Below are 13,232 nucleotides of genomic sequence, written 5' to 3'. Positions count from 1 at the left end.
CCAGCAGATGCTCTTCTCCCAGCCTCAGCGTCCCACCTTGATTTCCAGAGTCAGCCCATGCGTGGCAAGGACGAAGTTTCCCTTGGAAGCTTTCCCTACGTGTCACCTGCTGACTGTATTAATATCTACCCCATCAAATTCAAATAAAGATTAAATGAGATAACGCAGGTTAAAAGACTTCATAAACTGAGAAGCACTCTGTAATTGGCAGCTATGACTATTGCTATTGTGAAAATAATTATAATACTTATTAGAAGTTATATTATTATCCCAAGGTCACACAGGAAGGGAGTGGTAGACACAGAACTCCCGGGCCAGACATCAAGCAAACGGCAGAGCTCCCAGCATTTCAGAGATTCATGCTCTCAGACACAAAACCCTCCCACACCCAGGTATCCTGCGCTGTGTTCAAGCTTCCAGGACCACTGCCAAACGACACTGCCTGGCCCGCGCCCCGCGGATGTCGCAGCTCCTTCACGGGGACACGGGTGCAAGCTATAGTTGCCAAGGTTTTCCAAAAGCACAGTTTGCATTTATTTTGTTTAATTCTTTCATTGTGTTTCAGCCTCCTCCTAAATGCATTTGTTTTCAAAAAGAGCCACGAGGGGAAGTTCAGCCCACAAATAAGAATATAATTATTACACAGTTTAGCCACGTCTGGACGTCACCCTGGTATTCACCGGTGCTCGGCAATTCAATTGTCTCTCCTTCAAGACCATACTTAATAGGATAAACAATTTCTGCTAAATGCAATAAACGTGAACCTGCATTGTCATCTCCATAATCAACTCAAAGTTCCCATTAGAAGCGGCGGCCGTGATTGAGATTCAGAATTTAATTTGGCGGCGCTGGCTTCGACGTGCTCGTGTCAGCTTCACGGGAGCCTCCCATCAACCCAAGACAGAACCTCTCTTCCCCATCTCTGGGGAATCTTAAAAGAAGACAGATTATAACGTAAGAAAATTATATGGCCTCGGTATAATGAAAGAGATAAAACATTATTGGATTAGCCTACTGAAATAACAGCGATGGCAAAGCAATAATATTAATCCAAACAAGGGCCCGGACCCGTCTGCTCAATTGCAGGGGACAAGGGGATGCAGGAAGGCAGACAGAATCGCCACGCTGGCTGCAGCAACCCCTAAGCAGTAAAGAATCAGCTCCTTCCATGGTTGTTCTATTGACTCAATTCCAGAGAGCTGGGCGGCCAGACTGGTGGGTGTTGGTGACCCGTGCTTTGGCGTCATGGATGTGTTATGGTCTTGGGTCTCAGCACCCAGCCCAGCGGCAAACTTACAGCAGATGATGTGGCCGAAAACAAATCGGTTGAAAATGCATAGGATGAATCAATTCACCTTCAACCAGCTGGTGTTTTTCCCCACCAGTCTGATTTCAACAAATTCACATGAAGTTATGCAATCCGACAGGAAGTGCCCGAGAGCAAAGAAAATATTCAGGGATGTTTTAATGAGAAGGAATGAATGAGAGCAACAAGGCTTAAATGATCACTCGACTCAATCTAAAAAATAAAAATATTTTGGACTTTAGTAACGTAAAGATCAACTGCCCTCTTGTTCTCATCTTTCAGTACCTCCCTCCTCAAATGGGATTTGCACAAAAGCATGAGTGAGTGGAGCACAACGTACAGAGGTAGGGAGGGTTTACATTGCCCACTGACCCACAGCCATCAGCTTGATCATCTCCTGATATGTTTCCTCTTCCAGCCACCACAACCCCTCCTCTTTTTCTTTCTTTCTTCTTAAACTGTCTCTCATTCAGTGATCAATTTCCGTGGCTCTAGTCTCCAGCTCAGCATCTCCTCTGGGCACCCACTCATGTCACAACAATTCAGCTCTGCACCAGAACAACCACTTGCTTCCTGTGCTCAGCATCGAAAGAAGCTGAGGAACCCAGATCCACTCCCTTTGTGATGCAGTGGGTGGGGATTTGTCAGTCTCACACACACATATACACACACACCACCTTCTACATTTTATGTCATAAAAAGTTCTTTGTTGATCCAAGGTCCAATTTTGAGAGGAAGGGAGCATCACAGTTAAGAGTTTAAAACCCTGGGGGCTTCCCTGGTGGCGCAGTGGTTAAGAATCCGCCTGTCAATGCAGGGGACACAGGGTTTGATCCCTGGTCCGGGAAGATCCCACATGCCGCGGAGCAACTAGCCCAATGTGCCACAACTACTGAGCCTGCGCTCTAGAGCCCGCAAGCCACAACTACTGATACCGCATGCCTAGAGCCCGTGCTCTGCAACAAGAGAAGCCACCACAATGAGAAGTCCGCGCACCGCAACAGAGTAGCCCCCGTTTGCGGCAACTAGAGAAAGCCCATGCATAGCAATGAAGACCCAACACAGCCAAAAATAAACAAACAAATAAATAAATAAAAATTTAAAAGAAAAGGGTTTAAAACCCTAGTGCTTGAGTGCCCAAATTTGCAGCCCAGCCCCCCCACTCCTTAGCTGCAGAACTTTGGACAAGTCACTTAACGCTTCTAAGCCGATTCTCCTGCTGTTTAATAGGCTAATGAAGCATCCACCTTATAAGGTTGTCATGAGGATGGAATGAATGAATGAATGCACTGAGATCACTGTGGCTGGCACACTAATCATTCAATAAATATGAACTGCCAATTGACATTGAATGAGACAGTGTGCTCCTCAAGACAGCAACAGTTTAATATCTATTCATGGATTCATTATTGGGCACCTACTATGCGCAGGCCAGTGGTGGATTGTGGGACTTTCACACGGACAGCTCCCAACACAGTTCCTGGCTGGTAGTAAATGTGAGTGAAATAAAATTGTAGAGATGAGCAAAGTGAAGATTACCAGGATGCCTAAGCCCTTCAGGAGACTATGATTATTGTTTAACTTACTATTTGTTCAAATCAGTGTGCATTTTACAAATAATATCTTTATTTTAAACATTCTGAATGGCACAGCCCTCCACCTTGGGCCAGCTCCAGATGGGAGCAGGCATGGGGGGTGAGCTGGCCTGATTCCTTGCTACGTGCAGCAAGGAATCCTTAACAGTTAAGTGTTTCGGAAGCAGGGCCCAAGCAGGGGCTGCCCCTATTTTGAGGCGGTGGATTGTTGCACTGCCTTTGTCTTGTTTTGTGTCCTCCAGAACACGGAGACCAGTTTGACCAGCAATTCCACTTCCCATCAATGGGGACATCTATAAGAAAGAAGGTCAATGAACATTAATTAGCCCTTATGACACTCTGGTGCCCTATAGGAGGGGTAAGGTGTATAAACCCTAGGGTTCTGAGAGTCTGTATCTCTGATTTCCCAACTCCAGTCCACTGTCCTTCCTTCAGGCCATTGGCTCACCATGCTCCCTTCTACCACAGGGCCTTTGCACACACTGTTCTCCTTGCCCCAAATACTCTTCCCTCCTCTATTCATCTGGTCAATCCTATTCACCCTTCAGATCTCAGCTTAAGTGTTATTTCTGCGAGGAAACCTTCCCTGATCCCTAACTCCCCATCACTACTTCATATTTTAAGCTCTCAGAGCATTTTGTAGCAGTTACAGCTGAAACTTTAAATGTATTTCTGGGATAAGTCAAATGATGTTGGTCTGTCTTTCTAAAGAGCAATCTCCATGATGACAGGAACTATAATCTGATCTGCTCACCACTGAACCCCAGCACCTAAACTGGCACATAGGAGTCCCTGAGTCCATATTAGTGGAATAAATGAATAGTTTCCAGCTTAGACACTTCCCAGCTATAGGACGCTGGATAGTTTACTTCTTCTCAGTGTATCAAGCGGGAGCTCTGTTATCTATGTGACCGTTGTGTGTTTTAAATGAAGTAATAACACTGTGCTCTACCCTCCCTGACATCTGCCTTTCCCTTGAGGATTTCTGGTTGTTGATGAGACTGGCAAATAATCAATTACATCCACCATGATAGATCACGCGGCTGGCTGAGCCTCTAACTTGCAGTGTAGCTCTGGGTACATTACTTAATATCTCTGGGCCTCCCCATTGATAACATGAGATAGCTGGAGTGGGAGGTTTCCAAGGTCTCCTCCAACCAGTGGAAATCCTGTGGCTGTGCCATTACACTCTTACTGGGCAGGTCACTGTGGGGGGCCTGGTTTAGATGTAGTAGGAGAGGGAGTGGAGACACCCTTGAGCACTTTACTGAGGAGGGGAGCAGAGCAGGCACCAAAAGCAAAGGCTACAGAGTCAGACTCACTGGACCTGAACCTGGGTCCCTACACCTACTAACTGTGTGACCATTGGGCAAGTTAGCTAGCCAGCCGCTGAACCTCAGTTTCCTCTATAAAATGGGGGTATTGACATGAGGTTGTTGTGAGGATGAAAGGATTTAATATATGTGAAATATAAAGTAACACTATTTATTTTGCTCTAAAACCAACTAACCAATATTTATTTTGGTCTCACGATGCGTTAGGCATCCTTCCAAGTGCTTTATATGCCTTATGAGAGACTTAAGACAACTCTATGAGGTAGTTAATATCATCATCTCCATTTTACAGATGAGGAAATTGAGGCACGAAGAGGTCAAGTAATTTGCTATTAAATGATGGAGATGGAATTTGAACCCACACTGAGTCCAAGCCCTCAGCAAGGTGCCTGGTACATAGTGGACCGCTTAATATATGTTTGGTGTTTTTATTGGATGTGCCATTTCCTTTAACAGTATCACCAAAAAAAGTCACAGAAAGGAAAAGAAAGGGGAGGAGCCGGGGGTGGGGGGAGGCAGTGCTAAGAATTCTTAGAAAATAAACCGGCTAAAGAATCTGAGAACTGGAAGAGATCTTCATCGTAGTCCAGTCGTTCAGTTATTAATTCAAATGCAGCAACTGTGTGGGAACCTGAGGATCCATAGGTAAATGGGACATGATCCCTACTCACAGACACAGGGGAGGTAGACACACACAACCCAAAACAGAATGTGCTAAGAGCTGTAATAGATACATATTCGAAGTCCTATGGGATCCCACAGGAGAAATTAATTCTTCTTGGATGAGAATAATTTTTACAGAAGAAGGGGCATCTGTGTTGGATTTTGAGGGCTGAATAGGAGTTCACTAAATAAACAAAAAGATAAACATTCCAGAATGATTCAAAGAGATGACTCGAAGAGGCCATGCATTAGCAGTCTTGTAACATGGAGCACACTCAGTTGTGAAAATAATAAAATATAAAATCAGGAGTCAAGATGGATCTCAAGTGTCATAGTGTCCAGCTCCCTAGCCCACTCCCCGACTTCGCTCTTGCTCTTTTGAATTATTCTCTGGACTTCCCTAGACTTCCCTTTCCCAACCAACTCCCACAGACTCCTTACTTTTCCGATTGGTGATCTCACAGGCAGGGCCTTGGAATCCAGCAGGACAGATGCAGTCACAGCGTGTTCCTGAGAAGATGCAGAGACAGTATGAATCATACCACATGAAGTAAGAGCTCCTAGACTTCACCCCTCCCTCCACATCACGGCTTTTCCATTAGGTTAAAACAGGGCAAATGTTTAATTGAATGGTTTGAAATAAGAAGGCTCAGTGCCAAGAATACCCACTCCTTTCTTGAGGGTCCTTCGCTCATGAAAGGGTGTTTATTCCACCACAAGGAATGATGTCGAGTTGTTGAGGAAAATTACCCATTAGCTGACCTTTGACCTAGACATCGGTTTTGGGGGTCAGAAGCTACATTATTGAAGTCCCTGGGGCCAGTGGTCATTGATGCTCAATTTCACCACAAGTAATTGTCTAGTCTCTGATTGAACATCTCTAGTGATGGGAAACTCACTACCCTTAGATGTCTCATGCTACCTTAGGCCAGTTCTGAAATTTTGGAGGTTACTCCTTATGTTAATCTGTCACATGTCACCCTGGAGCTTCTCTCACCTGAATCACACAAACTCTCTTTACAGGACTGTCCTTTATAGCCTGGGCCCTGTCGGCATTCCAGCCTCTGGCTTCCTTTTCTCCATCACCTCCAAAGTAAAGCCTCCAGTGGGTCCCAGTCTCTAGGTCCAAGTTACACACAAGGCAAGGGGGATTTCAGCACCCCTAGATCAAAACCTGGTGTCGGTGAATGGATCCACTTCTTGCTGAACTGACCCTCACTTACAGGTCCTGGTCCTCAGGCAGAATTTCCCATTCTTAGGCTGTCACTTACATCTGCTTTGCTCATTTCCATCCCAACTGAGAAGCTAGACACACATCCCTCCATCTCAGCTGGGCAGGTGGAATCTTTCTCCCTGAGAACAGATCTTCTGTCGTGTCCCCTCTGTTGAGTTTGCTCCAACCATGTGAGTTCTGCCTCGAGTCCTGCTGGCTCCCTGGGCTGGGATCTACGCTACCCAGCTGCTCTTGATGCCCTGTTTTGGCATCATGCTGGACCGGACTCTTTCTTAGCCCATCACAACAGGGATAGAAGATCCCAGGCCCCAGCCTCTCTCACGTTTGCCCTGCCCCATGCAGTGACCCCGGATGTGACCCTCAAGTTAGCAGTCAAGTTCCAGTGGGCCATCCATGCCACCACCCCCCATCCCCCAATCGTCTCACCATGTATTGGTCAGGATATGCACAAGGTGTCTCCCCTGCTCAGCCCAGGGAGGGCCTCTTCTTTGACCAGGACAGAGTCCCAGAGTCCATCCCCACTCCTTGTTACAGACCACACAGTCTCAGCCTGCTCCTACCTTCAGTTTAATGCTGCTGTCACCCATGGGTCCCTTGTGGCTAGAACCTAGGTATCCCGACAGCCAGAGCAGCCTGTTCTAGATGCCTACGTTCTGACTTCCTGGAAGACAGTCAGACTAACACTGGTTCTAACACTGGTGCATCTCAGTGCAACCCTCGGGTCAAGGCTAGCTCTCCTGCTAGTCTAAAAGCTGGGCAAAATCATGGATCCTGTCTGTCAGTGAATTCAGCTGTAGAACAGCTTCCCAGCCCTCACTCGACAACGAATTATCTGCTAGGCTTTTTTTTTTTTCAGAGGCCAATCCCAGTGATTCGCTTTAACTATCTTGAGGCCCAGGGCTTCGTGTTTGTGCAAAGCTCCCTGGGTGATTCTCAGGTGCAGCCTGAGAGGACATCAGGCGCCTTGCCATAGGTGGTACCTGAGTGCAGCCATCTCCCTGGTCCAACCCTACTTCATTGTGCTCCAGGGAGGTGGTGCTCCATGGTGAGTCACAGCCCAGCCACAGATTAGAACTACCCGGACAGAAGAGGGTTTAGCCATCCTGATGAAGGTCTCTTCTCTAGAGAGTCTCACGTAATGATTACATCTGGGGGCTAAGCATCAGTAGTCCTAAAGATCTCCAGCGGTTCTAATGCCCAGTCAAGGTGGAGAAGCTCATCTTTAAGAGGCTCCAAATGGCCGGGGCGGGGGGGGGGGGCGCTCACATTTTTTCCTCTGAGAAAAAGAAGGGAGCTTTATGACATTCCCTGGGGCCTGAGGCGGAGGACTGGGGAATGACCTGGAATTCCCCTGGATATACACATGAAACCCCGACCTAGAAACACGCCTCTGGAGGGTGTGTGGCTTTGAGCACGTGTTCCGGCCCCAGAGCCAGCCCCTCCAGATGACGTCTGCCACGAGCGACACTGGAAATGGTACCTTTCAGGACAGGGACCCCGTTCCCCTGGCAGGGAGCACACTGGCAGGAGCTGACTTCCTTCTGAAACTCCTCCAGGGCCCGCTTCATGTTCTGCCTCACTGTGCTGGAATAGGAGAAGTCCGTGGCTGTCACCAGTTCGTACAGAGGCTCTGCCTGGGAAGGGAGCAAAGGCGCTTATTTCAACAGAAAACATTCATCACATAGAAACATGAAGCAAGGCTCTACGGGAATGCGCAGGTTTGCTGCATGCAGACCACAGTGGATTCACAGGCAACTGGATGGAGGCCCTTCCCTTTCTCATTCCCACCCCACCCAATATCCACAAATAAGCTCATTTGAGTTCAGGTCAACAAACACTGGCTGAATACCTTCTAAGTGTCAGGCATGAAGCATAAGTAATGAGTAAGATAAAATCCCCACTCCCAAGAAACTCAGAATCTAGAGACAGAGACAAAAGTACTAGCAGATACACAGTGGTTACAGGTAACAGTGGTAACTTGTAACGGGGTAGACAGGAGCGGCTAGTTAACCTGTTTTTGGTTGGGGAGGGGTGGTGGTTTGCAAGCTACTCTTTGAAAGTATCATGGGAGCATTGTTCCAACGTCACTCTCCAACCCCACCCCCAACCAAACCTGTGAAAATCCTTCGTGGCATGCAAGAGCCACCATTAGGGAGCCATTCCCGAGCTCCAAAGAACACCTTCCCACCACAAAACGCTCAGAATACTGTCTATACTACCTCATCTGATGCAAATTCTACCTCTTCGCTCCTTTGTGGTCAGCGTCTCGGGTTGAAGTCCTTTTTCCTTCTTCTCTAATTAGATTGTAAGCTCCTGGAGATCAGACCTGTATACTGCTCAGCTGTGTCTCCGGGGTCCCGCCCAAAGCTTAGTGAGAGCCGCTAATAGAAGTGGGTGTAAGGGGCTTCCCTGGTGGCGCAGTGGTTGAGAGTCCGCCTGCTGATGCAGGGGACATGGGTTCGTGCCCCGGTCCGGGAAGATCCCACTATGCCGCGGAGCGGCTGGGCCCGTGAGCCATGGCCGCTGAGCCTGCGTGTCCGGAACCTGTGCTCCGCCACGGGAGAGGCCACAGCAGTGAGAGGCCTAGCGTACCGGAGAAAAAAAAAAAAAAAAAAAGAGGTGGGTGGAAGAATGAAACGGGGATGGGAGCCCTCATTAGGGCAATAGCAGCTGGCATGGAGGCGAGGGTGTGGCGAGCAGGGTGAGTGATGCTCTCAGCGAGCACAGCAGTGTTTGAGAGCTGGAAGCCACAGAGAGATGCGGTAGTGTTCGTGGCCTTGGAAAAACAGAGGCAAAGTCCAAAGAGGTAGTTAAACATGTTCAGAGCCTCTTGGCTCGAGTTTCAGCTCCAGGGCCATGTTCCTCTCCAGATTTTGTTTGTGATCCTGCCCTAATCTGGCCCTGGAGCGTTTAGGGTCTGTCTAAATGCAAGCAATCATGCCTAATAGAAGCCTCCAGTGGGAAGAAAAATGCTTGCATTTCTTAATGCATCCGATGCTGACCTTCACTCCAGAGGGCAAAGAAAGGCCCCTTGGTGGCCCCACTGTCTGACCGTCTTGTGGTCACTGAATTGATCCAGAGGCTGTCTGCAGAATGGCCCAGCCTGCCGGCCACACATGGGAGGGCGGGGCTACATGGGGGATTGTTGTACACCCACGATGAGCTCCTTCCAACAGCCTGCTCTCCCTGCCAGAGCACCTTGAAAGTCTGCCTTTAACCTGCCTTTAACCCCCCAAGCATTTTTCTACCAGTACCGAGATCTGCTCCAGGAAACAGAGTAGGTCAGTGGCAGAACCGGAATAAACCGTCCACATATACTGTGTGCCGGGAGCTGTGCTGGTGACTTACAGATATGATCCCACTTCATCCTCACACAGGAGCAATTACTAGCCCCATCTCAGGTGAGCGTTAAGTAACTGGAACAAAGTCAAGGAACTCAAAAAAGCGCATTGCCAGGATTCTAACCCCAAATCTGTAGATTTTTTCCTACTAACTAACCCAAATCTGTGTTTTTTTCATCACATGATGACTGGTGATAGAAATGGCGATTATTCCCATTTCCAACCTCTCTCCCAGGGTTCTCTACGATGGCTTGCCTTGGAACTTGGCAGCAATTCCGCAGGGTTCCCTCCACAGCTCCATTTTTAACTTAATATGGCTCATTTGTCCTTTTTTTGGTTTGCTGGTTCTTTTTTTCCTGTTTTTCTCTCCTTTGTCCTCTTCTTCTTCCCTCCCTCTCCCCCTCCTTTCCTTCCTCCTCCTTCCTTCCCCATCTTTCCCCAAAACACAAAATCCCAACTACTCACATTGATCATTGGGTCCTTAGCACACCTGACCTTGTGGAAATTTTATTGATCATATTGCTGCACAGAGATGGTGGGTGCTGTCTATGAAACTCCATGCAGTTCTCTATAGTGGACCCTGGTGACTGCTGTTCTTAACAATAGCAAATAATTATTGCCATAGCTACCATTTATTAGGTGCTGAACCGAATACGTATGTTATCTCACTTAATCTTCACAACAATCTTATGAGTCAGGTAGACTTCTGTATCCCCACTTTACAGATGGCGAAGCTGAGGCACAGAAAAGTTAATGAGATTGGCCAGAGTCACAGTGAGTAAGCGGAGGCGGAAGATCTGACTTGTTACCGTCGTGGTTTGTATCCTTTCAGTATATATTTTTGGATAGGTAGAGGGATAGATATTTACACCAAATTGGTGGCATAAGAAAAGTGAAGTTTTACATTCCACTTTTTCCACTTAACATCATATATTATTGAATGGCATTTTCCCATGCCATTCAATAATCCTTCATAAAATGATTTTGTATGGCTACTGAGTATATCCTGTTGTATTGGTGAACTACAGGGTATTCAACTCTACCCCTGTTATTGAATCTTTAGGTTGTTTCCATTTTCCTTTTTCCTTTTGCTACGACAAATATGGTTGTCCTCCTTTATCGGCTGGGATACTTTCCAAAACCCCCAGTGAATGCCCAAAACCATGAACAGCACCAAACTCAACATATACTATGTTTTTTCCCCATACACATATACTATGATAAAAGTTTAATTTATAAATTAGGCATAGTAAGAGATTAACAACGATAACTAAAAATAAAATAGAACAATTATAACAATACACTGTAATAAAAGTTATGTGAATGTGCTCCCTCTCTGTCTCTGTCTCTCTGTTTCTCTCAAATATCTGACTGTACTATACTTACCCTTCTACTTGTGATGACGTGCGAGCATAAAGTGCTTAGGTGATGAGATGAAGTGAGCTGAATGACGCAGGATTTGTGACATAGTGTTAGGCTACTGTCGATGTGTCACCAAAAGGATCACCTGCTTTGGGTGGTGCTAGATCGCTGAGCCGCGGCCATGGCAATGGTTGGATGTCAGGAGCAGATGACGTTGACGGCTGGGGACCCCAGGTGGGGATGGGGCAGGACAGTGTGAGATTTCATCACGCCACTCAGAATAGCATGCAATTAAAAACGTAAGTTGTTTCTTTCTGGTGGTTTCCATTTAATATTTTCAGACCGCAGTTGACCATGAGTAACTGAAACTTCGGATAAGGATTACAGTAACATAAAATGAGGCATTTCTTTATAGATACATCTTTACCAACTTTTTAAATGATTTCTTGAGTCGATTCTTCCACTTAGGGATATTGGATCAAAAGCTATAAACATTTTTAATGTGTTGGATATATACAGTTAAATGCTTTTCCTAAAGGGTCGTACCGACTTATATTCCCGTTTCACCATATAAAAGTTCCCATCTTATCGCTCCCAAGGACACTGAGTATTACAGATTTTAATCATCATTAATTTGACAGCTAAAAAAGAATACTGGGGACTTCCCTGGTGGCACAGTGGTTAAGAATCCGCCTGCCAAGAGTGGAGAGTGGCATGGACATATATACACTACCAAATGTAAAATAGATAGCTAGTGGGAAGCAGCTGTATAGCACAGGGAGATCAGCTTGGTGCTTTGTGACCACCTAGAGGGGTGGAATAGGGAGGGTGGGAGGGAGACGCAAGAGGGAGGGGATATGGGGATATATGTATATGTATAGCTGATTCACTTTATTATAAAGCAGAAACTAACACACCATTGTAAAGCAATTATACCCCAATAAAGATGTTAAAAAAAAAAAAAAGAATCCGCCTGCCAATGCAGGGGACACGGGTTTGAGCCCTGGTCCAGGAAGATCCCATGTGCTGCAGAGCAGCTAAGCCTGTGCACCACAACTATTGAGCCTGTGCTCTAGAGCCCACGAGCCACAAGTACTGAGCCCGTGTACCATAATTACTGAAGCCCGTGTGCCTAGAGCCCGTGCTCCACAACAAGAGAAGCCACCACAATGAGAAGCCCACGCACTGCAACCAAGAGTAGCCCCTGCTCGCCACAACTAGAGAAAGCCCGCGTGCAGCAACGAAGACCCAAACCCAGCCAAATAGATAAATAAATTTTTAAAAAATTTAAAAAAAGAATACTGTATTTTTACTTTAATTTTCCTTTTCCTAGAGAAGTTAAAATTTTGCATATTTATCATCTGAGCTCTTCTGAGAGTTGTCTATTTCCTTTAAGATATGTTTCTTATAAATTGTATCATTCCTTACACATGAAAGATTTCATGTGTGGCAAAATTATTTTGTTGTTGTGTTATTTCCATTTAATTACACTTATGGGTTTCCTTATTTCGAATTCAGAATTTATTTTTTCCAGTGAGATCTGGCAGTCTAAGTCTGACATTATCTTACCAGGTCATGCTACCAAAGCATTATAACTGAATCACTCTGCTGTACACCTGAAACTAATACAACAGTGTTAATCCACTATACTCCAATATAAAATAAAAAGTTAAAGAAAAACACAAAACCTTCTCTCAATCAGAGTAATTTGCTTTTAGGGAATCTTTAAATAAGTTGCTTTAGTAAGGTGTGATGGTCATTATCACTGTTTACCAAATATACCAGCTTCTTTTCCTTCTGGGCACTCGGCAGGGCTGTTTCTCCCTGAACCATCCTTAAGGGCAGGTTTGCAATGCGACTTTTTCTGAGCAGTGAGAGGTGAACAGAGGGAACGCCCCTTCCAGGTTGAAGCTTTGGGAGCAGAGAGCGGTGACTTTTCCCATTCCCTCACCACTGCTCTGGTGTTCTTGGGAGCACAGAACAAGATAAAGCCTCCATCACCTGGATCCCTGAGAGATATTCAGAAAAGGTCCCTCACCAATACACTTTGGACATGATGTGTGATTGAGCAATAAACTTTTGTTGAACTAAGTCATTGAGATTTGGGGGTGTTTCACTGCTGCATAACCTAGGCTCTCCCGACCTCTAGATGAATGACTCACTACTCCATTTTCCCTCCTATGCTTAACCATGCCAAGCTCCTTACCATGGCTTCTCCATCAGCCTGAATCCCAGACCACAACCCAGCACCTCGACCACTACAGAAATGTACGTGGATGGTAGGCTTTGTGACTAGGGTTGCCAGTCAAATACAGAACGCCCAGTTAAAATGGAATTTCAGATAAACAGCAAATAATTCTTTAGTATATATCCCATGAAATATCTGAAAGATGCTTA

General features: G+C 46.1%; 1 protein-coding gene across 1 annotated transcript in view; it reads right to left on the bottom strand.

Moving 5' to 3' along the window:
• Positions 1–2,887: 2,887 nt before the first annotated feature.
• C8B (complement C8 beta chain) overlaps positions 2,888–13,232 on the bottom strand; it is a 40,648-nt gene continuing 30,303 nt past the window's right edge. Inside the window, exons 10-12 of the mRNA XM_022575786.3 lie at positions 7,613–7,766; positions 5,340–5,408; positions 2,888–3,194 (exon numbers count right to left, since the gene is read on the bottom strand). Coding sequence (XP_022431494.1) covers positions 3,043–3,194; positions 5,340–5,408; positions 7,613–7,766 — 375 coding nt within the window. The 3' untranslated portion in view covers positions 2,888–3,042. The remainder of the gene's footprint in view (positions 3,195–5,339; positions 5,409–7,612; positions 7,767–13,232) is intronic.

This window comes from Delphinapterus leucas, chromosome 1 (genome assembly GCF_059928025.1).
Source record: "Delphinapterus leucas isolate spDelLeu-1000000601 "Yukka" chromosome 1, BTC_Dleu_Yukka2, whole genome shotgun sequence".
NCBI lineage: Eukaryota > Metazoa > Chordata > Mammalia > Artiodactyla > Monodontidae > Delphinapterus > Delphinapterus leucas.
Note: the sequence above shows the minus strand (reverse complement) of the source record. Positions and strands in the feature narration are given on the sequence as shown.